Source organism: Barbus barbus (genome assembly GCF_936440315.1).
Source record: "Barbus barbus genome assembly, chromosome: 40".
Lineage (NCBI taxonomy): Eukaryota > Metazoa > Chordata > Actinopteri > Cypriniformes > Cyprinidae > Barbus > Barbus barbus.
In genome coordinates, this window is record NC_136718.1 from 16,108,232 (window position 1) to 16,135,286 (window position 27,055).

Below are 27,055 nucleotides of genomic sequence, written 5' to 3' on the forward strand. Positions count from 1 at the left end.
CTAAACCTACCAATATGATGTCAGACTTGGATGTGGGCGGGGTTGGATGTCCACCGCAGGATGCAGCGAGCCCCGACTCGACGTCACGTGGTGTCAGGTGTCGTGACGAGCTACAGCCAATGAAAGAGCAAGGCATGGGTTGAGGTCACCGGAAGAAAAACAACAGCAGCAACTTTGCTTAAAGAAAAGTTAGGCTTTTATTTTTGTACATAAGCGTCTTTCACAGGCTTTTGGCTGCTATGTTTTTTATTAACCACCAATAGTTACTGCTGCCATGACTGATAAACACTCACACACTACACACATGTTCTCACGCAGTGAAAAACACATCACAGAGCAAAGAGGAAACTGACAACACACCGACAGAGAAGACTGAGGATACTGCTGATATGAAACAAACCCTGAATCCCAATGTGCATATATCCACCCTATCTGCCCTAAATAGTATTGAAAATGACTAATATCACATTAAACTTAGGATGGATAGTGTGCACATCGGGATGTAGACAAGGTCTCAGGACTCTCAGCTTTTAAACTGAGTAATTTTTAAAGAAATTCAAACAATAAATACCTTTTTGTGGCTCTTCAATGTGTCGTGACAGAGCACTGTATTGCTTCAGTTCAAACACGTGTCTTTTCATATTTAAGTTACTTAAATTTACTTTTGTCCACAGAATCATAAGAGCACATTTTCTGGTGCAAAACAAGTACTTTTATTGCCGTTACCTTGGCAGCCAACAACAGCACAGCTTAACCCTCCGCACATTTTTATATTTAGTTATACAGAAAAATTCAGTCGATTTTCACCCCGTTTTAATATTTCTATGAAGACTGGTGTAGCTGTCGGGCAAGATGGCGGATAGCAGCGGCGGCACATAATATATGTTTTCTGATTGGTCAGATCGCCTGTCAATCAAACTTTTTGTGAACGCTCAATTCTCGCGTGTTTTTTAATGACAAAACGTGGTTTGGGGCCCGAATCGAGTCGTTGGGTGACAGAGTTGTTGTCAGCTCGTGTAGTGTGTATAACCAAAGTCTATAGTCTTTGGTATAACCCCTGGTTGCGGATCATTTCATGTAGTCATGTAAAGTAGTGTAGTGTGAACTTGGCTTAAAAAGAACCGGCGCATAAACTGTTATAAACAAGCAAGGTTGTTTTAAATAAACTTTTTTATCTGGTTATGAAAAAAAGTTTTCGGTTCCGGTTGACGGCACTGAACTACATTAAGACATAACGTCATAGAATTCAAAATTTGACCGTTACTTGTCAGTCACGCGCCCTGTCCCTTTAAATTAACTAAACGTCTCCGTAATGAGCCGTAGCATGAAAATTCTCATTTTTATGGGTACTTTGGGGTGGGGGGTAGTTTTTTATTTTGCCGCGATCGGTACTCCGCCCGAACAGCGTGAGTTTGAACTTTAACTTTATAAACAGTGAGATCTGTGCACTACTTTCAGCGAATTTGGTAACTTAACTGTGTTTTTACAAATCTCCTAGATTATCAGTGCGGAAACAGGCCTGAGAGAGTGGTTGCACGTCGAGATAAACGGATGATCGGAGGCCAGAACGTCAAAGTGAGGTTTTGGCCGTGGCAGGTGTCTGTACAGTACCAGCCCAATTCATCTGCCCCGTTCATACAGGTCTGCGGTGGAGCTATCGTCCACCGATACTGGATAATGACAGCAGCTTCATGTGTACGTGAGCAGGAACAAAGGTAACATGTAACGTTAGCTACTGTAATCCTAAACAGCCAGTATTTACCTGCATATAGCCTCTGATTAAGTTATTGCATTTCCTCCCACAGCCAATTTATGATCCGAGCAGGAAGCAGTAGATTGGACGTTGATGCTAAATCCACACAGAAATCAGAAGTCGCCAGAATCGTTAAACACAAGCGATTCAATCCTGTCACTTTGCGTTACAATATTGCTCTTTTAGAAATGACGACCCCTTTTGTGTTTAATGAGTTTGTCCATCCCATCTGTGTGCCTGATCAAGACACTGCCGATCATCGATATGAATCGTGTCACATCACAGGATACAACGCTCAGCCTGGTGGTGAGTCCACACTGCGGCTATTTACAATAGCTGACTGAAGATGTTTTTATTATATTTGATATTTTTACATTTATCAGATGATATTGGCGTACTGCAAGAGGCCGAAGTGGATATAATGTCACGGTCCTTGTGCAATAAGGCAGAGTATTGGAACTATACTGTGGCAGCAGACATGCTTTGTGTTGGTGAATTCGGTGGTGGTGTTGACGCATGTGAGGTATGGTTTAATACTCAACTTTATGAACTGTATAAAGTAGTTAAAGACATTTAACTGCTTCTACATTGGAACTGCATAGTATAGTATCTAGTAGTACCATATTATCAATCGACATGATTTTTTTTAATGATTTAATTGCACATATTTTTACATTCAAATGTTTGGTGTCAGTAAGATTTAAATTTTTTTTTAATTCAACAAGAAAGTGACAGAAATGTTTTGTTATATTATGTAAATGTCTTCAATGACCTGTTCTATTTCTATTAACTTTCTGTTACTCAAAGAAGACTGTGAAAATCACAGTAATTAACGTAACTGTTTTCAGTTTTGAAATTAATTACAATATTTCTTGAGCACCAAATCAGCATCATTTCTGAAGGATCGTGGCTGCTGAAAGTTCAACTTTGCCGTCACAAGATTAAATTATATTTTAAAGTATATTAAAGTAGAAAACTGGTTTTAAATTGTAATATTTCACAATTCCTTTCAAAAAAATTAACAAAATCCTACAGACCCAAAACATTTGAATGCCATTTTTATCCATGCCAAAGTTCACTTGTAGCATTTAAAATGGTTGATTTAATTGTTTTTTAATTTAAACAAAATTAAGCTACTTATCTGAACTATTAATATTTGTTAAATTATTGATATAGCTCTTACATTATTTATAATAATATATTGTGCATGTATGTTTATGCCATAACATGCAGACAAATCTTGGTGGACCGCTGAACTGCTATATCAAAATTGAGGAGCGCTACTTTTTGATTGGACTTCGTGTGAAGGCCACTTCTTGTGGAAAACCTAACCGACCAAATGTTTATTTGAAAGTCTACAGCCTCTATTATTGGATTGAGCGTGAAATGAATGTCACCTCAGATTACATATGATTTTTCAAATACATAATGATATTCTGTATAAACAGTAGGCCTAATTCAAATATCCAGCAGAGTGTGCGTGTGTCATGATTGTATTGACATGAGAAGAACTAAAGTGATGCGTAAGAATCAGAGGATATGGTGACCTCTGGTGGACAAATCTTAATTTAACCTGAAGCTTTCAAGAGCTTGTATCCTGATGATTTTATTTGATGATTCCTGGATTCATGAAATGTCATGTAAATAAGACTGGATTTTCCTGAAAAAGTGTGTGGATTATTTGAGGACTTAATTTGTTAACATGTCCCTGTATTTATACCTACAGTAAGCTTGCTTTGAATGACAAGCATGTGCTCCATAATGGTCATTTCAGAACCTAAAACAGCTTAGATCAATTAAATTCAGTATTTGCACTGATGTAGTTTTGCTAACCCTCATTGCTGATCCTATATTATCACTAAATCATAATAATTTTCTTTCAATTAACTTAAAACAAGTTGTGGATAAAGATTTTTCAGCACAACACGTAGGTTTAATAGAAATGAACTAGACTGCCACTTCCTGACAGAATTAGATACTGTTTCAGTGTGGAAGAGCGCTAAATCTTCTTAGGCTTGTTGTTTGCACATTGCTTACATAAAGTTACTGTAATAAAGACAGTAAAAGATTCAGTGATGACAACAATAAATTTAATTAACATAAAACTTTATAAATTTTGCACCGACACACTCAATATTTTGACAATTAAGAACTGAATTAAAAATACAAAAAGAACAGTTATGAGAATGTGTGCATTGTTAAAGAAAAGAGCTGCACATAATTTCACATGTAAACAATCTGCAGGAAGAAAGGAAAATTTGATATCGAAGGCCATTTTGAAATAAGCATGTTAGGTGCTAATAAATGGTACTGTAATTTTATTAAGATAGAAAAGATATTTCCTCTCTTAGCTCACATTCTCTTTTTCCATGTCGGTTAAAACACCCTTTTTGCTTTCTAGCACGCTCGCACACATCCAAAACATTGAAGGGTTGTTCACTGTCTGCCACTCAGCGACCCTAGAGTGTCAGTGTGAACCGGGCTTACGAGAAACCATGAAAACAATCCATTTTGTGTGACGGTTGAAATGTGTAAAAAGATTTTTATTGTTTCCATATCATGACCTTGAGTCACCGCTGCTAAGAGCTGCTGTCAAGTATGAAAGATCAGTCAAGTTTTTTGGAGGACCAGATAATGGGGGTCTATTTGTTTATACCGTAACACCAGTGAGACACTACAATATATAGTATACATACAAACACCTTCCATCTCTTCACCTTTCCAGTCACCTCAAATCAAAATAAAGACAGAAATAAACATTTAAAAAAGTTTCATAAGGCATGGAACTGTCTTCATCTCCAAACGTTTCTGTCACCCTCAATATACATGTTTAATGCATATAAATGTCAAGTTACGAATGTATTGTGTTAAAATTGCTGTGCTTTGAGTGAGAACAATGTCACAAACCCCTACTCACTCCAGTTCTCACAGTTAAAGTTGGAAATGTGAGTAAAAAAAAAAAAAAAAAAAACCTGTTGCATTTATTTTAAAACCATTAAAATGACTAGCAGTTTTGAATAAAAGAAGATATGTTTGTTTTGCTGGTGATACTGTTGATCCATAAAACTAAGTCAGCACTTCCAGAATGAAAACCAAAGGACACTCCTCTGGCCACGAGAGGAGATAAAGTGCGCAGAAAAGCTTTGTGTTAGTCTCTTGGGTTTAACTGCAAGAGCACAAGCGCTGCTCTATGGAAGAGGCAAATCGGAAGTGGCACCAGAAGTTGGACATCGAAGTCAATGCGACTGGCGAAGATGTGGTTTCACCTGTTTTAAAGGGCAGAAATATGTTGAGCACCACCCTCCTGAATGTCCAGAGAAGGTTGGATGGCTTGAGCCGGGTGACCGCCATTGGTCGAACAGGCCACAATCACATTAAAAAGAACATAAAAATATGTACAAGGCTCAGCACAGGGGCAGAAAGAGGACTAGCCAGCTTCTTCCTCCATGGTACGTGCTGACGGCACAGAGGAGCGGCTTGTTGTGAGTGGTTCTTTGGGTGCCATGTTGAGCTTTACGCACGTTAGTCCATGCTCACATGTTGTACGCCACGTAGATGGGATCCAGCTGGTCGGCTAGGAAGGAGTCGCGCAGGTGCATGCGTTGCTTCTCGCCCCGCGAGTTGATAGGGATGACACCAGGGTCCACGATGACCACCACACCAACTATGAGGTGATGCTCTTTCAGAACTACATTAGTGACCAGGGGAACCAAATCGAGAGCTTCCTGCTCAGATCCACTGAGCTCTACTACAACCACCAGAAGGTTGGTCCATGTAAAGACGGCGCTGTAAGATAAAGCATATGATCCAATCAGAGACATGAACTTAAAAACACAAGTATAATGTATAGTAACAACAAAACTTGTTTAGCGTGGAAATCAGAAACTGATATGTTCAGACAGGAGTGTCAGTGTTCTGGAGGTTCTCACCTCTCAGCGATGCTGCGGTGCGCCCGAGACACAGAGGTCTCAATGTCAATGGGATGATAACGCAAACCTCGCAACTCCAGTGTTTCATCCAGTGAACCCACCACAAACAGAGCATCGTGGCGATCTGATGTGGAAGATAAAGGAGAAGAAAAAGGAGCATGAGAAAATGTCTCGTGCTATTGGAGCAGTACTGTATGTTACATTGTCTGAACGTGCATTTTTATCCCTTCCCAACTTAAAGGAAACACAACAAAACAACATTTAATGGAATGTATTTTATTTATATATGTAAAAAAATATGTATACTACTGTTCTACTGTAATGTAAGCTATTTTATTAATTGTAAAATATTATTACACTTTAAAAAATTACTTTTCTATTTTTAGATATTTAAAAATTTATTCCTGTCATGGCAAATCTGAATTTTCAGCGATTACTTCAGTGTCACATGATCCTTCAGAAATCATTGTAATTTGGTGCTCAAGAAATATTTATTATTATCAATGTAGAAAACAGTTGCTGCTTCATATTTTTGTGGATTCATTTATGAAAAGCAAGTTCAAAAGAAAATAGTTTATTTGAAACAGAAATCTTTTGTGACAGCGTAAAAGCTTTTACTGTACTTTTTGATTAATTCATGCACCCTTGCTGAATAAAAGCATAAAAAACTTGCTGACCCCAAACTTTTGAATGCAAATATATAATAAAATATTTTAAAAAATGTCATAATAGATTATAAAAATAAAATTATATGTTGATAATTAAGCTATTTTAATGATACAAATGTATAGTTCGTTGTGCTGGAGCCAGTAAAATGTAGGCAGGGCAAGTGAAGGCTGTGAATATGGTTTATCAATTCCAAATTCAGAGTCTGCACAATCCATTTTGCAATAATACTTTCACAATAATCATCAATCTGTTATACAGTACAGACCTCCACTTGCAACCAGTAGCTCTGTCCTCCTGACAAATCCCAGATATCCAGTTCTGGCCCAGAGCGTTTCAGTGTCTCCAAAGCTCAGCCGTGTGTTGAAGTGGTCTGCCTGCAGGCTCTCCTCACCATAGATGGTATAATAACCACTGGCATTATGAGGACTGCTCACCCAGATCTTGAAAACAAGGCAAGACAGCGATGAAGATGTTAGCCGTCAAACAGACCCTGCTGAGTATATGGAGGGATTTCTGATGTGGACAGTTATACATCACTGAAACAAGTTGTTTTTGTGTTATTGCTCAAATAAAAGTGTGTTTGGTCACCTCGCCTAGATGAGAGTCTCCTAATGGACCTCTCGTCTCTGGGTTCACGATGATTACTCTCACTCCAGGAAGAATCTAAGGCGAGGCGGAGAAAACAATACGGGATGACTGATATGTCTTCTAATAACAGTGTAAGATAAAGTGGGACAGAACTAGGATGGCCTTACAGTCCCAGACTCCATCAGCGGCAGACTCTGAGGAGCTCCTCTCTCCACCAGCCTCACTCTATGACAGAGAAAGAAGGACAATGTCACACTGCATGCATGTAACAGACTGTTTTCATGTCACCACCAGACTCATCTCGCACATACCTGTCATGCCTGAGGGACTTCATGTCTACATAAACAGTGGACGGGTCTGGACCAGCAGTTCCCTGATGGAAGGAGACAGGAATCAAAATAAGGTTCTGCTCTTGCAACATGACATTGTTGATGCAATACATTTTTTGTGCCAACCTGTAGACAGATGGCCAGGTTGACTCTGGCGCCGAAAGCTGTGCTCACTGCGCGTGGAGACAGGCCCAGGTCTTTGAAGAGCTTGGAGAACGACTGTGTGAGTGCCAAACGAGGCCTCTCTTCAGCTATGACGACACAGCTCCTTACACATGAGAGGTTCACGCTGCGTGCCTGCACATACATCTCTCGTCAGCTTTTATAGACACTTCCACACTATGTTTATCTTGAACATCCCTTTCTGAAAGCTGTTTGACTCAGTATTGCAGGATTAGTAACCCAAAAATTCTGCTATTTACTCAACCTCATGCTATTCCAAACCTGTAGGTCTTCTTCCAACTTCAGAGAATACAAAATAAGGATTTTTAATAATGTGCTGGTTGTTCTGTTGCAGTAAATGGAGATTGAAAAGTGGTACATTTGGCTTGTGTGCATTTCAATTCTTCTGAAGCCATACGATAGCTTTGTGTGAGAAACTGACCAAAATGTACGTTATTTAAAAGATGTTATGCCCCTGGCATTGAATCATTTTGGTGAATGAATCATTCACTGGTTTTGTGAACTGGATCGATCAAATCACCAAAAAGATCTGACTCAAAATAACATTATGTTTACAAAACGGACATTGCTTCTACATGCTAACCAGAGAGGAGTCTCTTCATATACAGTCTGTTCTAATTTGAACCTATTGTATGGTTTCAGAAGACTTGGTATATAGTATACAAGGTGAATGGATCACTTTTATGCTTTTTTTAGTCATTTTGGAGCAGTAAAGAGTGGCCAGGATATTCGTCGAGAATATTCCTTTTGTGTTTCACTGTGTCCACATTTACATCGCTACCATGCATTTTTATTTTTTAAACTTTCTAATCAAAGAATCCAGAAAAATCCCGGTCACCACAAAAATATAAAGCATTACAGCTGTTTTCAACATTAATAATAAAAAATGTCTTTTGAGCAGATTAGAATGCTTTCTGAAGGATCATGAGACACTGAAGACTGGAGTAATGGCTCCTAAAAATTCAGCTGTCATTACAGAAATAAAACATTTTAAAATAAAATAGTAAATAGTTATTTTAAATAGTAATACTATTTCTGTTTTTACTGTATTTCTGATCAAACAAATGCAGCCTAGATGAGCATAAGAGGCTCCGTTTAAAAACAAATCATACCAACTCCAATATTTTGAACTGTAGTGAATCTACATCATGTTGACTCACCTTTAGAGCTTCAGTCTGTGTGCCAAGGCCCTTGGTGCAGAGCTCCATGACCGAGTATGAACAGAAGGTGTCTCTGATCTTATACTGACTGAGTGTGCTCAGCCACAGGGGCAGAGACGTCTCTAACTCCATGGGAGGGATCAGGATTGACTGGTGACCTGAATAGACACTAGACACACACAGATACAAATTACAGTGGCTATTCTAGAAATTCCATGCATGGCATTGTGTCCTAACCAAGTGCAGTCTCAGCTTAACCTCAGATTAACATACAATAGATGTGATTTATTGTGTTATGCCAGGTTAGGTCATAGACTAAAAGGTTTGACTGTGTGTACTACCTAGACATACACCACAGCACAAAGCCCAGGCCACAGTAGGGGTCCATGCAGATGGCAATTTGTCTGGACGAGTACAGCTCACACTGCAGTTTGATGGACCGACACAGAGCATTGACCGCTGAGTGAGATATCTGAAAGAAACAAATAAACAAGATATTTAGCACATAACTGGTCAAAGATCCTACATACCTGTTCTTGCCAAAAGCAAAATGAACAACTGAATGGATAGACGAGTCTTGCCTTAACTCCGGTCAGCATGCCTGTGGTGGACACACTGAAGTCCAGGTAGGCCAGCATTTCTGCAGTAGGGGGTTTATAGATGTGTGAAGGCCGTTTCCTGGGAAGATCATCTGCACACACAAAATCAGTCAAGTCAGGGATACTGATCTTTCAACAGTTGTCATAAAAGCTATGTGAATATTTCATTTCTGTACCTGTGTCTATGATATTCGGCCAAGTCTTCACATTCACACTGGCTGCCGCTTCTTTAGACCGCAAAATCTTCATCAGGGTCTGAGTTGTGAGGATGCAGGCTGCTTTGCTCACCTAAAACAGACAACATTTGTTAGATTAACATGCTACACTTCAGAAAAACATAAATGGATGCCATGTGCAAAACAGACTCACATCTATGATCATTCGGACTGTGGGGAGAGTGGCAGCAAGGTTCTGTGAATGAGGCGGCCTGACGGTGACCGGAATGCAGCCAGCATACAGACAGCCATAAAAGGAGGCAATTAAGTCTATGCCTATAGAAAAGAAAAACACATTTCTTGACAACATTCCATGTGATGATTCATGCTGTTATTTCTGGATGTTTAAGGTGCTGAGAAATGCACCTGGTGATTTTAATGAACAGTAGATTAAACCAAAAGGTTTTCTATGTGTCTACCAGTGACTAAAGTTACCTTATTTAAATCATCTTAAAAAACACACACTTGAAAGTTGCAAAATAAATGCACATTAAAAGTCTGTGCATTAATGTGTTAAATTCTAGCTATATATTCACTGAGCTGTGGTCACATTTACAAATGTTTGGTGAATTTTCGTGGGCAAACAAACAATGTATCAGTGTTTGCTCGCAGAATTTAAAAGAGAATTTCATTAAAGTGACCACACCCTAACATGTACTATGAAAGCGGACATCATTACCGGGAGGATAAAGCAGTACTACATTGTCTCCAGTGTTAATTCCTCCTCTTTCCAGCAAAGCTGCAGTGATCTTCTCAGCTCGCTTGTGCAATTGAGAACACGTGGCTGTGCTCACTGCTACACCCTGAAGGCCAAAGCAAGAAGAGTCTCAGTACAAAATGGTTTGACTAAATGATCAGTTTTTTATGGGGGTTGTATGCATGTCACCTTTGCATTCAGCAGCATATAGAGGACATGATCAGGATCAGTCTGTGCTCTCCACTGCAGGGCTTCAGACAGGAACTGATGCTGTAGGACAGAAGAGGACAGGTCTCAAATTATTATCCATACAAAGACATCAATAACAGAAATCTTAGCCTTGAATATGATAACAGGAGACACAAATCAGCCCATAGCATTATTTCAGCAACTAAGCCAGCAAACAAAAAAGGATCTAAGGTTTATAATATTTGGGGGTGGGGGGTGTGATAGTTCACATAGTTTGTCTGTATATTTAAACACCCGTAGCAGGACTCATGCAGGTAGCGGCAATAATGACCACACCATGCAGCAAAAGAGCAAGTGTATTCCTTCTGTTTCCAAAACATGATGTTTTTGTCTCTGAGTAGAAGAAAAATAAAGAGGTACTTGTGAGATGAAATTTAAAATTAGAAATTAAGCCACTTTGCAAGATATAAATATGAGTTGTATGTAACAAAGTTACAATTCTGAGATATTAAGTTAATAAAATCTATTCTTCATTTTACATTTTTTGTTGAAGTTAAGCCAAAATTTCTTTAATAAAAATCTTTATCTTTATAAAATATCTTTATACGTGTTTTTCATCTCGTAAGGCCATGAAGTTGCTGTTGTTATGGCTGATTGCAAAGGGGAATTGAAGCTCAGCGCACACAAATAGCAGAGCGTTGCTGGCATTCAGGCTTACCATGTTAGTGGGCCAAACACAGAGCTACAGCCCCGAGCACAAGAGAAAAAGACAGACCAGAGCACAAGCTTAGAGGAGACGAGACAAACTCTCTTCATCCCCAGTTCTCTTAAAACTCTATTTGTGTTGAGTTAATGACACTGTCATTTAAACCAGATTGAAAGGTGGAATGAATCCCAGTGGTATCTGGAGGTACTCAGAAACTGGAGGCTTGATGTTGCAAAATAATTATAATAGAGTTCAAGTTGTGTATTATGATACGTTCTAGATTTTATTACTTTATTATGGAGATAAGAGGCATTATTAAAATTGCATCATATATATATAAAATTGCATGCATAGCCACTGTAATTTGTATCTATATGTGTCTAGTGTTTATTCGGGTCACCAGTCAATCCTGATCCCTCCCATGGATCATCATATCCTGGGATCTCGCAAAGATATTAACAGTGAGTTTACTAAGCAAGCAGCGGTCCTGAAATCTTTGGCTAACCTTTCTGGATTGCTCTTGGTCATCAATGAGGCCAAGATCTCTCCCACTAGCCTGTGCAATCCTCTTTCCTGCCACCAGGTTGCCCACCATAATGGAGGCGGGACCGACTCCCACTGTGAAGAAAGGAAAGTATATTTTTACAACAAATTTCACACATAATGGTAATTTAAAGTGCTTTACAGATGAATAATAAAGAATAAGATAAAAAATGAACAAAAAATTAAATAAAGTTTATATTAAAAAATAAACTAATAAAATAAAGAAAAGGAAAATAAATATAAAAAGAACGATCTGTAAACATAAGTGCAGGCTATAATATATTAAACCATTTTAAAATCTGATGTTCTTTTAAACTTTTTTCAGTTAACTTGATGCTTAAAGGTTATTCCCCTCATCATAGTAACAAAAAAAGTGAGACAATTCTTTAGGTTTTGATTTAGATGCAAATCAAGAGTACCTGGTTGCTTTTGCCTGGGTTTTGGAAGGTTGGTCACACATGTATGAGGGCACATCAGAATATTGCAAGGGTGTAGAGATCCCTCCAGAAAGTGCTGCTTGGTCTCAGACACATGAATACCACCCAGAGGAGTTTTGGGTAACGTGTTAGCAGGGACCAGGGCCAAACAGTATAAGCCCACCTGGTGGATACTGTCTATCGCCTATGGGAAAGCATGCAGAAAGAGAGTCATGACACCTATTACTGTGAAACAGAGAGTCCAAATCTATAAATGGCAACACTGGATACTGTAAATCGGTCATTGTTATCTGCCTCATAACATTTAGCCTGTCAGCTCAGGTCCATTCATCTCAATGACCTACTTTAGACTAAACTAAATAGATTTCAGCGAGGTCATTGAGGGTAACTTGTGTTTTACCTGTAGGACTCTACTCATCCACTGGAAACTGTCCTCTTCATTGGCATCAGGCCTCTGCTCTGCCACAATCACTATTCGCTCATCATAGAAAACAGTGACGGAGACCACAGCAATTCTGCGTACACGAGACACAGCCTCAGAACCACATCACATTATGACATTAGTCTACACACTTTCAATCTGAATGAGTGTTTTGCGTCATTCATACCTCCCTCGGTAGACAGTTTTGACTGGCTCCACCGCCAGCGCTGTGGCCACGAGGTCGTCTGCATTGTGTCTGCGCCCACTGACTGAAAGCAGACCCTCTATCTTTCCAACCACAAACACCAAACTTCCCTGAGGGCAGAGAAGAGTTTTTTCAATAAACGACAGATTACCATGTCACAAATCTGCAAATAGGCTTTGTTCTACAGGTAATCCAACCGGCCCCAAATGGTCAGAAAGGTAGTCTATATACAGTATATATAAGCAGAGATGTCTACTATACTATTACTTACCGGACCCACAAAGCCCAACAGTCCAGTGCGTGTGAAGGGAACGTCTCCAATAGGGGTACCACCTGAGTTTACAGGAATCACCTGCAGACAATAAGGTCAGAGAGACATTGTTTTGAGTGAATGTGTTTATTCTGTGTATTGATTGTGATTTCTTCCTATGCATTTTATCCATACCTCAAAAGTGTTCTTGGTCACTCCGGGCAGGCCGTAGTACATGGTGCCTCCGGCACGCGAGTTCAAAACTATCTCTCCAATCTCATCGGTCTTACAGAGCATGGGCGGCCCATCGGGTTTCACAATACACATCAGATCTGTGGTTCAGAAAGAAAAAACAGAAATACTCTCTAATGCAGGGGTTCTAATGCCAGCACCTGTCAAGGGGGGCGCGAGCATCAATTAATTCAGAGACATTGCCTTGAAGATTTATGAATACGAGCTTTCAAATCTTCAGCCATCCGCTAGGGGGCAATTTGACTCCCGCTGTTAGGCGACAGTGAGAATGGTGTAAAATGATTTATGGTTAGTCATGTCAGAAATCCAACCACGGATTGGCATGTTGTTATCTCAGAAACAGGCTCAGCCATCACACTGAATCAGGTAAGCTGGGGGGGGGGCACGAGTGAAATTAGACAAACTTGGGGGGGGCGCATGTCCTAAAAGGTTGAAAACCCCTGCTCTAATGTAATGAATTTACTGAAATCTTAAAATATTTAAATCCAAAATTATTAAATGAACTGAAATGGAAAAAAAAAATTTGGACTATAATAATTAAAAAATAATAAAAATAATAATTCCCACAGCATTGCAGTGATAGTGAGCATTCATGCAAATTTCAAATAATGCATTGAATGTGGTTTGGACTGTGTTCATAAACATTGCATTTTGTGCATGCTACTAAAAAGACTTTTACGGGTACAGTTTTTTTCTGATGTATTGAATGCTAAATTTGTTGCCAATACCCACAAGTATCCACCCTCAATGCCACGACTGAGGTGCCCTTGAGCAAGGCACCGAACCCCCAACTGCTCCCCGGGCGCTGCAGCATAAATGGCTGCCCACTGCTCCGGGTGTGTGTTCACGGTGTGTGTGTGTTCACTGCTGTGTGTGTGTGCACGATGGATGGGTTAAATGCAGAGCACGAATTCCGAGTATGGGTCACCATACTTGGCTGAATGTCACTTCACTCACTCATTAGTAGTTTCCAAGGTGGCAGGTGCTTTCAAACTTGGCAACAGTTCACGTCAAGCTTACATGATCTACAGTGAAATTTTTGAAATGGTTGTGGAGTCTTACCTCCAGGCATGACATGTCCTACATCTTGCACGGTAAGGGCAGAGTTCTTATCCTCATTGTTGACTCGAATCACCCCGTGACTGAGTCCTGCCATTGACAGAATGGCTCTGGCAGGGAGCGGAGTGCCCTGAGAACCAGGCCTAAACGAAAAAGTGACTTAAAAGCATATCTATGGCAATTAAGTGTACAATGATGATGTGTATAGCTCCTGATACATGCAGGTACCTGCGGATAGACACCGTCATGGCCTCTGGGGAGGAAGCACATGGACAGATCATCTCAGGTTTCAACCCATGAGACTGAAACACGTTCAGGAATGCATCACATGAAGAGACGGACCCTGAGACAGAAATATGGATCATTTATTTGCCCTGAAATACAAAAATACAGCCACTTCAAGCTATTTCTCACAGCTTGTTTACTCACAAGGATTGGCTCCATCAGCTACTATCAGCATGCGCAAGGAAGACAGATTGGTGTCTTTCTGATCTCTGTGAGCCATCATAGCCCAGTGCAGATCTCTACATTTCACCAAGGCCACACGAGCTGAGCACACACATACACATGAAAGACATTTAGATACTGTATCACAGAACTGTTGATATTTTGATAATGTCCCATGATTTCTTTCTGAATGATTGACCATCAGACAGATTGCTGAAACAATTATATGCACAGATGTTGAGGATGTCTTTACCTTTGTGAGCATGAACTCTCTGCACCCAGGACAGCGGACAAGCCTTCATGACAGAGTATGGCACGCTAACAGTGTGGATCCTGTTCATGACACTCTGTAAGAAAACACAAACACATGAAGGTTATATACCGGCAGTTATACAGGAAGTTTGGAAAACTGAAAAGAACTCACAAAACGTAAATATTCAGAGGAATCAGACTCACTGTTAAAACTCCATGCCAAAGGCCCGAGTCTTTCTTGAAATCCAGGACATTAACCAGTGTTTCGCCTAAGAACAGGAAAATACAATTCTCTATGAAAAAAGTACATTACTATAATAGCATCATGTTTAGTAATATTATATTATATAATATTATATTATATTATATGTTGTTATTATTAACTAAAACTATTAAGAATAGATTTTGATACCTGAAATAAAGTCAAAATAAAATAAAATATAGGTATTAGATGAAAAACTTAAAATTAGAAATTAGTTGCCTTGGCCACTATCTGAAAGAAATCAGTTTAAGCACTTAGACTAGCACATAAGAAAAACTCAGATTTAAACTAAAATTCAAATTAAACTGACAAGTAATCTCCACTTCAAATTGCTATTATTTGAAATAATCTATGACTAAGCACTGGCTATAAATTAATCTATTTTACTGCTTAATTCTAGAGCCAAGAGTCGCTCAGCGTTGTGCTACTGGAATAACAGGTTTCAGTGCATTTGTTGTACAGCAGCAGTGTAGCACTTACCTTCACAGTAATTACAGGCCTGTGTTAAAGCCTGACAGTGTGTCAGCATGGAGATCTTCGACACAGCCACTCCCATCACTGTACCCTCCTTAGAGGCCTTGTACTGAAAACACACACATCACAGAATTAGACAGATTGAAAGGATTCTTACTCATCTAAACATACGTGCGCTGTCCTGCGTGCACTCACCTCTATGTAAGCAGTGTCGGTGTTTGCAGTAGGAATGTGTGGCTGCCAGTCTTTGGAGGGTCTGGTGAGATACTTGGTATCAGTGACCACCCATTTGAGCCGAGGCCATCCTGTAAGAAAACAGGTTAGACTTCCATTCTACAGCTTCAAAAGAAAACTTAATGATGAATTTGATGAAGCGAGGTGATGAAATAAGAAAAAGCAACAGGGAGCTAACCTTTAAATTGCATTATTTCTCCATTCTGGGTCTTGGGAAGTCCTTTTAGACACACTTCACTAGTGAGAGCGAGACCCACACCACAGCTGCCCAATAAGAAGCCTATCTGCTGACTTCCTGCGTCCTAAAAATCAGACAAACAAATGTGAACATTTCATCTAGCCAATATCATGTTTGAGGAGTTGTTCAAACTTAATCTTCTCTCATACCTTTCGAGATAAAGGCACCTCTATGGGCACAGGAATGACCTCAGCGAGAAGGCACCCATAAAAGGCCACCCAGAACATCCCAGGGTCACTGTTGGGATAAACTAACGCCACCTAAAGGAGAGATATGGAGAATAAGAGACAGCCTTGACCTGAAGGCAGTATATGACTGCAGCGTACCAAGTACTATGTTGAAATTTTACCCTATCTCCAGGTTTCAGAACTGGTTCATTTTTGGTGCCAAGTTTGTTTAACAGCGTGTACGCCAACTTCAGACTGCGACTCCACAGTTTACCTACAGCGATCAAAGGGTGAGACAAGCTCAGACAAATAATAAATACAGTAACATATGGGTTTTGAATGACATGAGTAAATAATGACAGCTTTCATTTCATTAGGTGAACTATTCTATTAAAACATTTCAAAACTACTTGTGCCAATCCAAACATCTTACCATAAGTAAGGGTGTAGAGTGGTTTGCCGGTGATGTCCAAGGAAGTAAGGGCTGGACTCTTGGCCTGTGTGGCTCCCCAACGTGCCAGTGCCGCCTGCAGAGCTGGAGGCCAGTTACTGACCACCCCTAGTGGCTCCCCCTTTACTGGAATGATCTGTCGTCCCTCTGGCCTGGGTGTGTTGGGATCTGGCTGGGGAACTGCAGGTAGAGAAGACAAAGAATATAGTTACAGTAGGGTCCAAAGCAGGGGCGATTCTAGGATTTTTTTTACTGGGGTGGCACAGGGGGGACCAAGAACCAGTCAGGGGGGCCCATGGGAAAAGTCATGTGGGATAAAAATGGCACTGCACAAGTGCCTGGACAACGCATCTCTCTTTTCATAAATAAAAACCATTGAACAGACAATAATCAACTTATTTTATTGTCCAAACAGACTGTGTGTGTGTGTGTGTGTAATAATTAAATTATTATAAAATAATTATTTAATGCCTATAACTATATTTTAATACTTGCAATGAACAGAAACATGGTATGCAGCCTGCGATATCACACTTCTCCTGTTTGAGCTGTGAAATTGACAGCACTCTAATCCAATGGCGTCGTAAATAATCGGGAAATAATTGGCAGTGAACCAGACAGTGAGTAGGTGTTCTACTTCACGCGGCGCTACGCTTATGATTAGCGTATGACATGAGCGGCAGCGCGTGAGATTTTAAATGCACCCGAATTGCTCCCGTGCCGCAGATGTTATACTCAGATCAGTCTATGCTGTTGGGAGGGGGGGGCACAAGGGGGGGCCACCCCCTCTAGACACGCCCCTGGTCCAAAGGTCTGAGGACACACTGAAAATCTAGGTCACTAATTAGGTAAATTTGTGACTCTGATCAAGTGACTCTTTAAGATGGTCGGATTTTCTTGCTTCCACTGAGGCTCAAGGAGATCTTTGGATCATTCTTAAATCATGCTGGAGAACATGATAATCAGGTTCTACAAAAACTTGTAAAAAATTATATTGTGATTTCATTTGTAACAAAAAATGTTGTTTTAATTATAAAAGAATTTAGAAGCAAAATAAAATTATTTTCCATGTATTATTAAAATATCCAAATAAATGTAGTATGGCACCAAAAATAACTTCATACCTTCTACAATTTCTTCAGAGTCATCCTGGAAGAACTCGCTGAGCGGAGGCCGCTTGGGTCTCTTTAGCGTATTGAGCAGCTGCTGTATTTTTGTGGAGACACGACTGTGTGCTGGAACACCTGTTGACAGATATATTCTCATTCACCTGTTTATATTAATGGAATGTGAGCTGGTCAAGGACACCATCAGAGTCAAAGCAAATACAGATTATTCAATCAGGAGGTTTGTCACAACAAGCAAGCTGGAACAACACACAGAATCATACAGGACCAAGATGGGAGGACAAAACCACTGGGTGTCACTGCACTGCACTAAAAAACCCTCCACCCCTACCTTTTTCTACAGTCAGATGGCATCACGAACAAGGAGGAAGCAAAAAACATTCAAACGTTAACAGAAACACACAAAAACCATGTTAATTTACAATCTGTGTCTGTGTGTTGCTCATTCAGGAAGTGAATAGTGCTAATGAACACTAGTGATGAAACAGACATTACATATATATTTAACAGAAGGTGAAAAAAGCCATTCAAATGAATTAAATTGCATTGTTTTTGTTAAAGACGCTTGTGATTACTGGATAGGGATTTTAAAAATAGGTTTTCTTGCAACCAAATATTTTAGAGCTGAGCATAACTGGAATGATTCATATATATAAAAAACCCAAACCAATTATAATATGTAAAAAAAAAAATTCTAATCTAAATTTAATTTCTAAAACCCACATAAATTTAATATGTAAAATGTAAACATATTTTCGATAAATTAGTTATATATTTTCTATTAATTACACCTGATTTATTATCTATAGAAATTTCTAAACTCAAATGATTTATTACTTTGTAACTAATTTAATATATCAATATACAAGTTTCTACTAACAGCTGTCTAGTTATCTAACAATTGTTAATATATGAAATGTTGAAGAGCAAAACTGCTACTGATTAAGAAAATACACCAAAAATAAAACAAAAACCCACACTAATAGAAGTACATAATTAGCCATACTCCATAGAATGAAAAAATCTTTAATTTCATAAAAAAAAAATTAAAAAAACTCAATATTTTAGTATAATATTTTGCTCTGAATTAAATTTTACAACTTTGGTATTCAACAGAAAATAGATATGTGATGCTGGCCATACCGCCGGCAGTGTCCATCATGCTGGTGCGGCTATGGCCACGGCTCATGCCCCTCGCTGCGATGTTGGGTGGCAGATCCACTCTGGAGTTCCTGTCCTGAGGCACTGTGGACGTGACGTCAGGCGGAACGCTGCTGCTCTCTGCAGTGAGGACACATGACAGCACAGTGATTCATCCGGTTCACATGCTCAATATGAAACACGACTGAACAAACAGGTTTGAATAGTCGTATTAATGCTGACCGATTTGAAAATTATGATTTGCTACTGCTTTGTTTTGCCTTGATCAGGTTATTAGAAGTCAAATAGTGCCTACGTAAGTGAGAGACAACTAAAAACTGTTTTAGTGGTTGTCTATGATTCAGCACCTAAACATGTGTATGTGTGACTCATTATCCTGCAGTACCTATGCGGGTGTGTGCCAGCACGTCAGCGAGCACGCTGGTCTGCCCCTGGCTGTGGTTGAGAGTTTTGCCGTCTCCATGAGAGAGGGTGGAGGAGGCGGAGGAGGAGGTGGAGGAGCCCTGGACAGTGCGGTTGATCCAGTACTCGGGACTCTGGAGATTCTGAGCTAGCATTGCACTGATTGCGGCCTGACGCCTCCGCAGGGAGCCCTCGTCCTCTGACGTCGATGATGTATCTGTGGTGACACGTATACAAGAGTTAAAAAAAGCTATTTTTGCACAGAAACAAAAAACTAAATGCAGATAAGACAACAAAAGGCAAACATATATTGTCTTAAGAGTGTATTAGCAGTGAAATTGTGGTTACTTAATTAAATTAATCACATGTATCAAATTTGCTATATATATATATAGCCAGTGTTCCCTAAAGGTTCGGGTGTGCCTGTGTTTTCTGAGACCCTGCTGGTCAGTGAGATCTGGACAGGAGGAGCAGCAGAAGGCTTGTGGGCGAAGCGGGACCCACCGGGAGGAGTGCAGTTTTCCGCAGGAGATTGGACGAAGGCTGAACGACGCTTAGTGGGCATGGGAAGGGCCATCTTCCCCTCTTTATGCCTGGCCAGAGCTGCCTGCACAGCCTCTGTGTGGATATCTAACAGACGGACGCAAAGAACAATGAGAAGAGAGAACGAACAGTACAGAAAGGCAAATGGAGAGAAAAACAGTTACACAATGCCACATGACAGGAGGCAGATGAGATATCCAGCAATGTCACCAAACAGTGACTGTAGTTACTAAACTGACTCATGTAGAGACAAAGAAATGTCTCTTCGTGGTGACAAATACATTAGAGCGCTACACAGAGGCATTCAGTAACACAATGTACGTTTATTTGGGCCTGGTTTAAAAAAAACAACTTGAGGTTTGGATGTTTAGTACATTCTGGTCGATGCTGCAACTACACAATAAGGAGACAAAGAAACTTTTTCCATTGCTAACTTTTAAAAAATCCTCCATTGTCCAAATATTATAGATGTTTTGCCTTGTACAAATGTGAAATGGGCTTCCTTGGGTCAGCCTCAAAATGTAACGGTAGAAACATAAATTGCTGTTAAAAATTCTGTTATTAATTACTCACTCTAATGTCATTCCAAGCCTGTAAGATATCCTCATTAGAGAAGAAATTATTAAATCAAGTAGTTATTTTTGTTTTCTCTGCACACAAAAAGTATTCTTGTAGCTTTATAAATGTAACTTGGACTATTTTAACAATGTCCTTACTACCTTTCTGGGCCTTGAACAAGTCAGTTCCCTCGGAAGCGTCTATGGAGGGTCAGAAAGCTCTCAGATTTAATTAAAAACATCTTAATTTGTTTTTCGAAGATCAACAAAGATCTTACAGGATTGGAACGACATGAGGGTGAGTAACTAATTACAGAATTTACATTTTTGAGAACTATCCCTTTAAGACTGGAGTAATGGCTGCTGAGAATTCAGCTGTCATCACTTAAATATATTGCATTTTAGAATATATTAAGATAGAAAAAAAAGTTATTTTAAATTGTAATATTTCACAATATCACTGTATTTCTTACATTAATGCAGGTATGAGGACACTTTAAAAATTTTACAAAACCAAAATTTTTGAACAGTAGTGTACTGGCAGACTGATCTTGCTTACCTGACCGGTAGCGGTCATCTCGTGTTCCCCCGCTGCGATGAGCTCGGTGTTGCCGTGGGGCAGCAACGGGGACGGCATTAGGGGTAGAGGTAGGGTCTGAAGAAAGGCCCGGGGTTAGCTGGATGCTCGCATCCACATCTATAAAGATCACAGGGTGAGTAAATAAAGGTGAGGGTGAGTAAATAATGACAGTAAGCTGTAAACATGTTTGGTATAACATATTTATGTTATATAGTATGAGGATGGAAATTAGACGCAGACAGGGCAGAAGTGGACAGCAGGGGGTGAACTTTAACTTCAAAGCGTTAAAATGACACCTTTGAAGACACACTTGCACATTTGATATCGGGGGTTTCGAATGAAAACATCTACACAACAAATATGGCTACATATAGCGAATGAGATATTTGAAGATCAAACCTATATTGTGTAAACAACTTGTCCCTTCAATCTAGTATGTAATGATTTGTGTAACTATAGAACAAGGACATCAAATATGAGGTCACTGAACTGTCAAAACCCACCAATATAGCGAACTTACCTGTTTCAGTTCCTCTTTCATGCCTGCCAATGGGCTGCTGCTTACAGGAAGCTTATATGTATGTGTGTGTGTGTTTGTGTGTGGACATTAACAGGCCGGAAAGACCCTGAGAAGTGTGATGGCATGATCGGAAAATAATCAAATTACTCAATGCTTCCAGATAAGAAGATGGTTTACTAATGGCTGCTTTGGCCACAATACTATTTCAAGTGTTCATTTTATTTTTAAAGTGCAGTCTCTTAATGAAGAGATTGATGCCTTCAGCAGTGGGAGTTCACCATTAGGGTGCAGCATGGAGCCACGCATTTGCAAACAATACAGAAAAAATAAAAAATCTCAGATACATATTTTATGGAACTGGGTTAAAATAGTGCAACATAATTAATGCAATGCCACAGATGTCATAGTTCTACATTATATTTAACTGACTCGACCAGTGTGACGATGGCATTGTGTGGCATGCAAAAGAAGAAACAAACAGGAGGAGGAAAATTAGCAGACAGGAAGTATATGTGGTGAGTCTTACTTTGGGTCTGTGGTACAAACGGTGCGAGAAGTTTAGCTCGTTTCTTTTCATAGCCCTTCTGTGTGATGTCACCTGTAGGAACAAAATACAAAAAAAGACATAAAATATATATTTTGTTTGAGATGTGATGGGGCCACACGTCGACAAACATAAGCTGAGCTTTCTGGCTTTGTGACAACTGGTGAACAGACAACACACACACAATAAGTTTCTTGCTGTGTATTTCACAATTAGCGGTTACTGCAAAAGCAAAGCATCCCAACTATTGCTCATACTTATGGTCAACTCGTATCCTAATGCTTTTCTTCTGTGGAACGCAAAAGGAGAAATGCTAAAGAAAGAGCCTGTCAAGCTCCAAAATGGCACCATAGAAGCAAGATTTAATTATTGCTCAATTGTTTAATGAATTTTTTTTTATTAATTAAATTTTTGATATTTTCATTTATATCTTATTATTTTACCATTATAGTATTTATTAATATTTTGAATTAGCTTTGATTTGTACATTTTAAGTTTATTTAAATATAGGCTATACTTCAAGTTTTATCATTTTGTGCTGTTGTCATTTTTATTTTTTTATATATCTATTTTTGCTATTTCAGTTTTTGACATTGTTTTGTTTTCTGCCAACAAAACATTCCTAATTTTCGTTTAAATTTACATTTTCGATGTAACATATTTTAGCTTTATTTCAATTAACAAAAAATGTAATAGTTCTAATTAACCATAACACTGCATGAGACAATATAAGCTACATTTTAAGTCTTCTGAAGTTGCATGACCACAAAAATCAACATTCACTAATATGCCTATCTTCCCTTCATATCTCATTTGCACTTATACATATATTCAAACCAATTGCTTCATTATTGATCAAGCAACCACCTGAAGGTTAAATGGATATGGATTGCATGACTTTGAGTCTGTTCCTCACATAAAGCTATCAGCTTCAGAAAACCTAGATATTAATTTTGACTGCATTTCTAAAATGTTTATGGTGATTTTGAATTATTTTGAAGCTTGGCAGCCCAGATCCCCATTCACTTTCATTGTAAGGTAAACAGTGGCCAGTACATTTTCAACATTTTCTCCTTGTGTGTCCCAGTCATTAGTCATAAGGTTTAAAACAACACAGGAGTGAGTAAATGATGACAGAATGTTCATTTGTGGGCTAACGGTTCCGTAAAATTAAGGAAAAACAAACAGAAATATAGCTGCGAGCAGCGATGACGGGCCCAAGCCGTCAGCATACGCCACCCCGGTGGCATCGATAAAACGGTGCCCAGCGAGCACACACATTACAGTAACCCTCTGGCAGTTTGGTTTTAAGGGATACGGCAATTAAAGGGTTAATCCAAACCATCAACTCTGTGAAACACACACACACAGAACAACATATAAAACTTTAAATTCTGTGAAAATATATTTTTCATTGGTAGTTGATGTTAGTTAATGCATTTACTAATGCTAACAAATGAGAAATTATTATAGTTACCAAAGGTTTTAATGATTTATAAGCATTTTTTAATGATTTATTTTTCCATTAACTAACATGAATAATTTATTCTAACACAAATGAATAAAGTAAAACATATATTGTTAATATTTAATGTTATTTGTGAATTAACCAATGTTAAAAACAACATTATTTAACTGTTGTTAATTTACATCATTAATAAATATATACCATTTAATGTTTATCAAAATCAATTCCAAAATCTGTTAATATATTATTACATTTTAAAGTTTTATCTTTTGAACATGACTATTTTTCTAATATTAAAAATATTTTGTTCATTGTAAGTTCATACTATCAATGAAGAATTAACATGCTGTAAAAAATATATTTTTCATTGTTAGTTCATGTTAATTAATGCATTCCCTACTGTTAACAAAAGAGACTTAATTATAAAGTGTTATCAAAACCTTTAATGCTTTATAAGCATTTTTTAAGGATTTTATTGAGAAGTTTAAACAGACTCTCTCTCTCTCTCTCTCTCTCTCTCTCTCTCCCCCTCCACACTCACTGAACTCACACAGTCAGTCACCCACCCAGTCACCTACCGCACACATTAGAAGCACAGAGACAGGAGATCTCTGATAGTTTTAATTTTCTGCTCTCCATAGTGTATTGTAAATTCATGAAATTAATCACATATCTCAGACTGTCTTGTTCTGTGTATGTAATTTTTTATGAAGTGTTTGGAAGCTGCTCTTTAAAGATAAAAAAAAAAGTGTTATTTTTTACTGTAACTTTAATAAATTGCCATTAAATCACCGTTCAAGATATCCTAAATCAGTCCGCAATGTAGCATCTTCAGTATCTTGGAAGCATGTGAAAAAATGTTTGGTGTGAATTTTTGGTTTCTGCTTGAAGGAGTATGAATTTGTTTACAGCCCGTTTAAAAAAAAAAAAAACACATAAAAAAAAAAAATAGCCGATTTCCTGTTGGTCGTAGCTAATGACTGTAAATTAGAAAGTTGTCCGGATTAATAAGAACAATTTATGTACCGAGTTTGGTGTCTGTAGCTATCATTATATATATATATATATATATATATATATATATATATATAATCATTAATAATTATATACCATTTAATGTTGATCAATATTAATTCCAAAATGTGTTTATATATTATTACATTTTAAAGTTTATCTTTTGAACATGACTAATTTTCTAACATTAAAAAGATTAATAAATGCTTTAAAAAAATTGTTCTTTGTTAGTTCATACTATCATGGAAGAATTAACATGCTGTAAAAATATATTTTTCATTGTTAGTTCACGTTAATTAATGCATTTCCTAATGTTAAGAATTGAGACCTTATTATAAAGTGTTATCAAAATCTTTAATGATTTATAAGCATTTTTTAAAGATTTTAAAAAACAGACCCTCTCTCTCTCTTTCTCTCTCTCACCCACTGGCTCAATCCACACAGTCACTCACACAGTCACTCACAGCCCACCCCACCCCCACCCCTCACTCAGCAGCAGTGACAGGGATCTCTCACTCAGAAGCAGTCTAAGTCTAACTCTCTGATAGTTTTCAAATTTTCTCCTCTGCATAGTGTATTGTAAATTCATGAAATTAATCACATATCCTCAGACTGTATTGTTCTGTGTATGTAATTTTTTATGAAGTGTTTGGAAGCTGCTCTTAAAAGATTAAAAAAAAAAAAAAAAGATCTTTTTTACTGTAACTTTAATAAATTGCCATTAAATCATCGTTCAAGATATCCTAAATCCGTCCGCAATTTAGCATCTTCAGTATTTTGGCATCATGATAAAAAATGTTTGGTGTGATTTCCGTGTTTCTGCTTGGAGGAGTATTAATTTGTTTACAGCCCGTTTTTAAAAAAAACCCACATTAAAATAAATATAGCCGACTTCCTGTTGGTCGTAGCTAATGACTGTAAATTAGAAAGTTGTCCGGATTAATTAGAACAATTTATGTACCGAGTTTGGGGTCTGTAGCTAAAACTAACCCCCTCATTTTTGACAAAAGGTGGCGCTATAGAGTGCCTCTTCCACGCCCGTTTATGAGCTTTTTCCAGTTTCTAACTATCATTAATACTCATATGTGTGTTGAGTTTCATGACATTCTAAACATGTTATCTGCCTCAAAATCACCAGAAACGAATTTTCAACTTTGACACGTTGCCATGGCAACACAGTTTTAGATATCAATATTCCCTTCACAGTTTTACATCGGCCGTGTTTTGACATTATTCTGGTGAAGTTTGAAGCAAATCGAGTAAAAATAAGATGCTGAATTCAAATCATTTTGAAAACGACACACTTCCTGCAGCCAGTTGGTGGCGCTATAACTTTCAGTCATAATAGTCACATCTATCCGATCGGCATCATACAACGAACAAATCACTGAAGTTTGATCTACATCATACAATGTATGTTGACGTTATTAGGCATTTCCTGGGTCTCATTTTTCGCCATAAATTCATCGCCTCGCCACGGGCAAACCGTTCGACATATCAAAAATATCTTCGCAATTTAGCGTCCCCAATGTCTTGAGATCATGTTCACCGAGTTTGGTGGCAATCGTATGGAAATCCTCAGAGGAGTATATCAAATTCCAGAGCATGCGCTTTTTAAACAGCCCTGAATAGCCGACTTCCTGTTGGGCGGAGCCTAAGACATGCTGTGCGGAAGTTGTTCGGCTCAATGAGTTCTATATGTGTACCGAGTTTCATATGAATACGTGCAAGTATGTGTGAGCTATACATCAAGTTTTCTGACAATTTTCCAGGGGGCGCCGTAGAGCCCCTGTGCCACGCCCGGGTCCCAGCCTCAGCGGCGTCCTAATGGCCGCAGGTTCCAATGTGCGTGCCAATTTTCGAGAGTTTTCGGGCACGTTAAGGCCCCCAAAAGTGCCCGGATGATTGAAATAAAAAAAAAATAAAAAAATAAAAAATAAAAAAAAATATAGCTGCGAGCAGCGATGACGGGCCCAAGCCGTCAGCATACGCCACCCCGGTGGCATCGATAAAACGGTGCCCAGCGAGCACAAGCATCACAGTAACCCTCTGGCAGTTTGGTTTTAAGGGATACGGCAATTAAAGGGTTAATCCAAACCATCAACTCAGTGAAACACACACACACAGAACAACATATAAAACTTTAAATTCTGTGAAAATATATTTTTCATTGGTAGTTGATGTTAGTTAATGCATTTACTAATGCTAACAAATGAGAAATTATTATAGTTACCAAAGGTTTTAATGATTTATAAGCTTTTTTTAATGATTTATTTTTCCATTAACTAACATGAATAATTTTTTCTAACACAAATTAATAAAGTAAAAAATATATTGTTAATATTTAATGTTATTTGTGAATTAACCAATGTTAAAAAACAACATTATTTAACTGTTGTTAATTTACATCATTAATAAATATATACCATT

General features: G+C 38.4%; 2 protein-coding genes across 2 annotated transcripts in view; one reads left to right on the forward strand and one right to left on the reverse strand.

Annotated features, from left to right (window-relative positions):
* The first annotated feature begins 990 nt into the window (after positions 1-990).
* On the forward strand, positions 991-4,704 carry LOC306859605 (plasminogen-like). Its single transcript, XM_079400719.1, has 5 exons — positions 991-1,406; positions 1,499-1,715; positions 1,806-2,059; positions 2,137-2,276; positions 2,987-4,704. The coding sequence occupies exons 1-5, from the start codon at positions 1,313-1,315 to the stop codon at positions 3,164-3,166; spliced, it is 885 nt and encodes a 294-aa protein (XP_079256845.1). The 5' UTR covers positions 991-1,312; the 3' UTR covers positions 3,167-4,704.
* Positions 3,824-27,055, reverse strand: part of LOC306859603 (disco-interacting protein 2 homolog B-A) — a 73,934-nt gene continuing 50,702 nt past the window's right edge. Inside the window, exons 2-38 of the mRNA XM_079400713.1 lie at positions 22,126-22,197; positions 21,059-21,196; positions 19,904-20,029; positions 19,383-19,616; positions 18,980-19,117; positions 17,834-17,953; positions 16,692-16,889; positions 16,441-16,532; positions 16,241-16,351; positions 16,032-16,155; positions 15,815-15,924; positions 15,626-15,728; positions 15,088-15,152; positions 14,885-14,978; positions 14,614-14,733; positions 14,413-14,527; positions 14,188-14,327; positions 13,069-13,205; positions 12,895-12,975; positions 12,606-12,733; positions 12,398-12,512; positions 11,980-12,181; positions 11,523-11,635; positions 10,312-10,392; positions 10,105-10,228; positions 9,580-9,701; positions 9,387-9,498; positions 9,193-9,302; positions 8,953-9,083; positions 8,612-8,780; positions 7,395-7,565; positions 7,251-7,312; positions 7,107-7,164; positions 6,940-7,014; positions 6,617-6,791; positions 5,683-5,806; positions 3,824-5,539 (exon numbers count right to left, since the gene is read on the reverse strand). Of these exons, the coding sequence (XP_079256839.1) occupies positions 5,287-5,539; positions 5,683-5,806; positions 6,617-6,791; positions 6,940-7,014; positions 7,107-7,164; positions 7,251-7,312; positions 7,395-7,565; positions 8,612-8,780; positions 8,953-9,083; positions 9,193-9,302; positions 9,387-9,498; positions 9,580-9,701; positions 10,105-10,228; positions 10,312-10,392; positions 11,523-11,635; positions 11,980-12,181; positions 12,398-12,512; positions 12,606-12,733; positions 12,895-12,975; positions 13,069-13,205; positions 14,188-14,327; positions 14,413-14,527; positions 14,614-14,733; positions 14,885-14,978; positions 15,088-15,152; positions 15,626-15,728; positions 15,815-15,924; positions 16,032-16,155; positions 16,241-16,351; positions 16,441-16,532; positions 16,692-16,889; positions 17,834-17,953; positions 18,980-19,117; positions 19,383-19,616; positions 19,904-20,029; positions 21,059-21,196; positions 22,126-22,197 (4,643 nt within the window). The 3' untranslated portion in view covers positions 3,824-5,286. The remainder of the gene's footprint in view (positions 5,540-5,682; positions 5,807-6,616; positions 6,792-6,939; positions 7,015-7,106; positions 7,165-7,250; positions 7,313-7,394; positions 7,566-8,611; positions 8,781-8,952; positions 9,084-9,192; positions 9,303-9,386; positions 9,499-9,579; positions 9,702-10,104; positions 10,229-10,311; positions 10,393-11,522; positions 11,636-11,979; positions 12,182-12,397; positions 12,513-12,605; positions 12,734-12,894; positions 12,976-13,068; positions 13,206-14,187; positions 14,328-14,412; positions 14,528-14,613; positions 14,734-14,884; positions 14,979-15,087; positions 15,153-15,625; positions 15,729-15,814; positions 15,925-16,031; positions 16,156-16,240; positions 16,352-16,440; positions 16,533-16,691; positions 16,890-17,833; positions 17,954-18,979; positions 19,118-19,382; positions 19,617-19,903; positions 20,030-21,058; positions 21,197-22,125; positions 22,198-27,055) is intronic.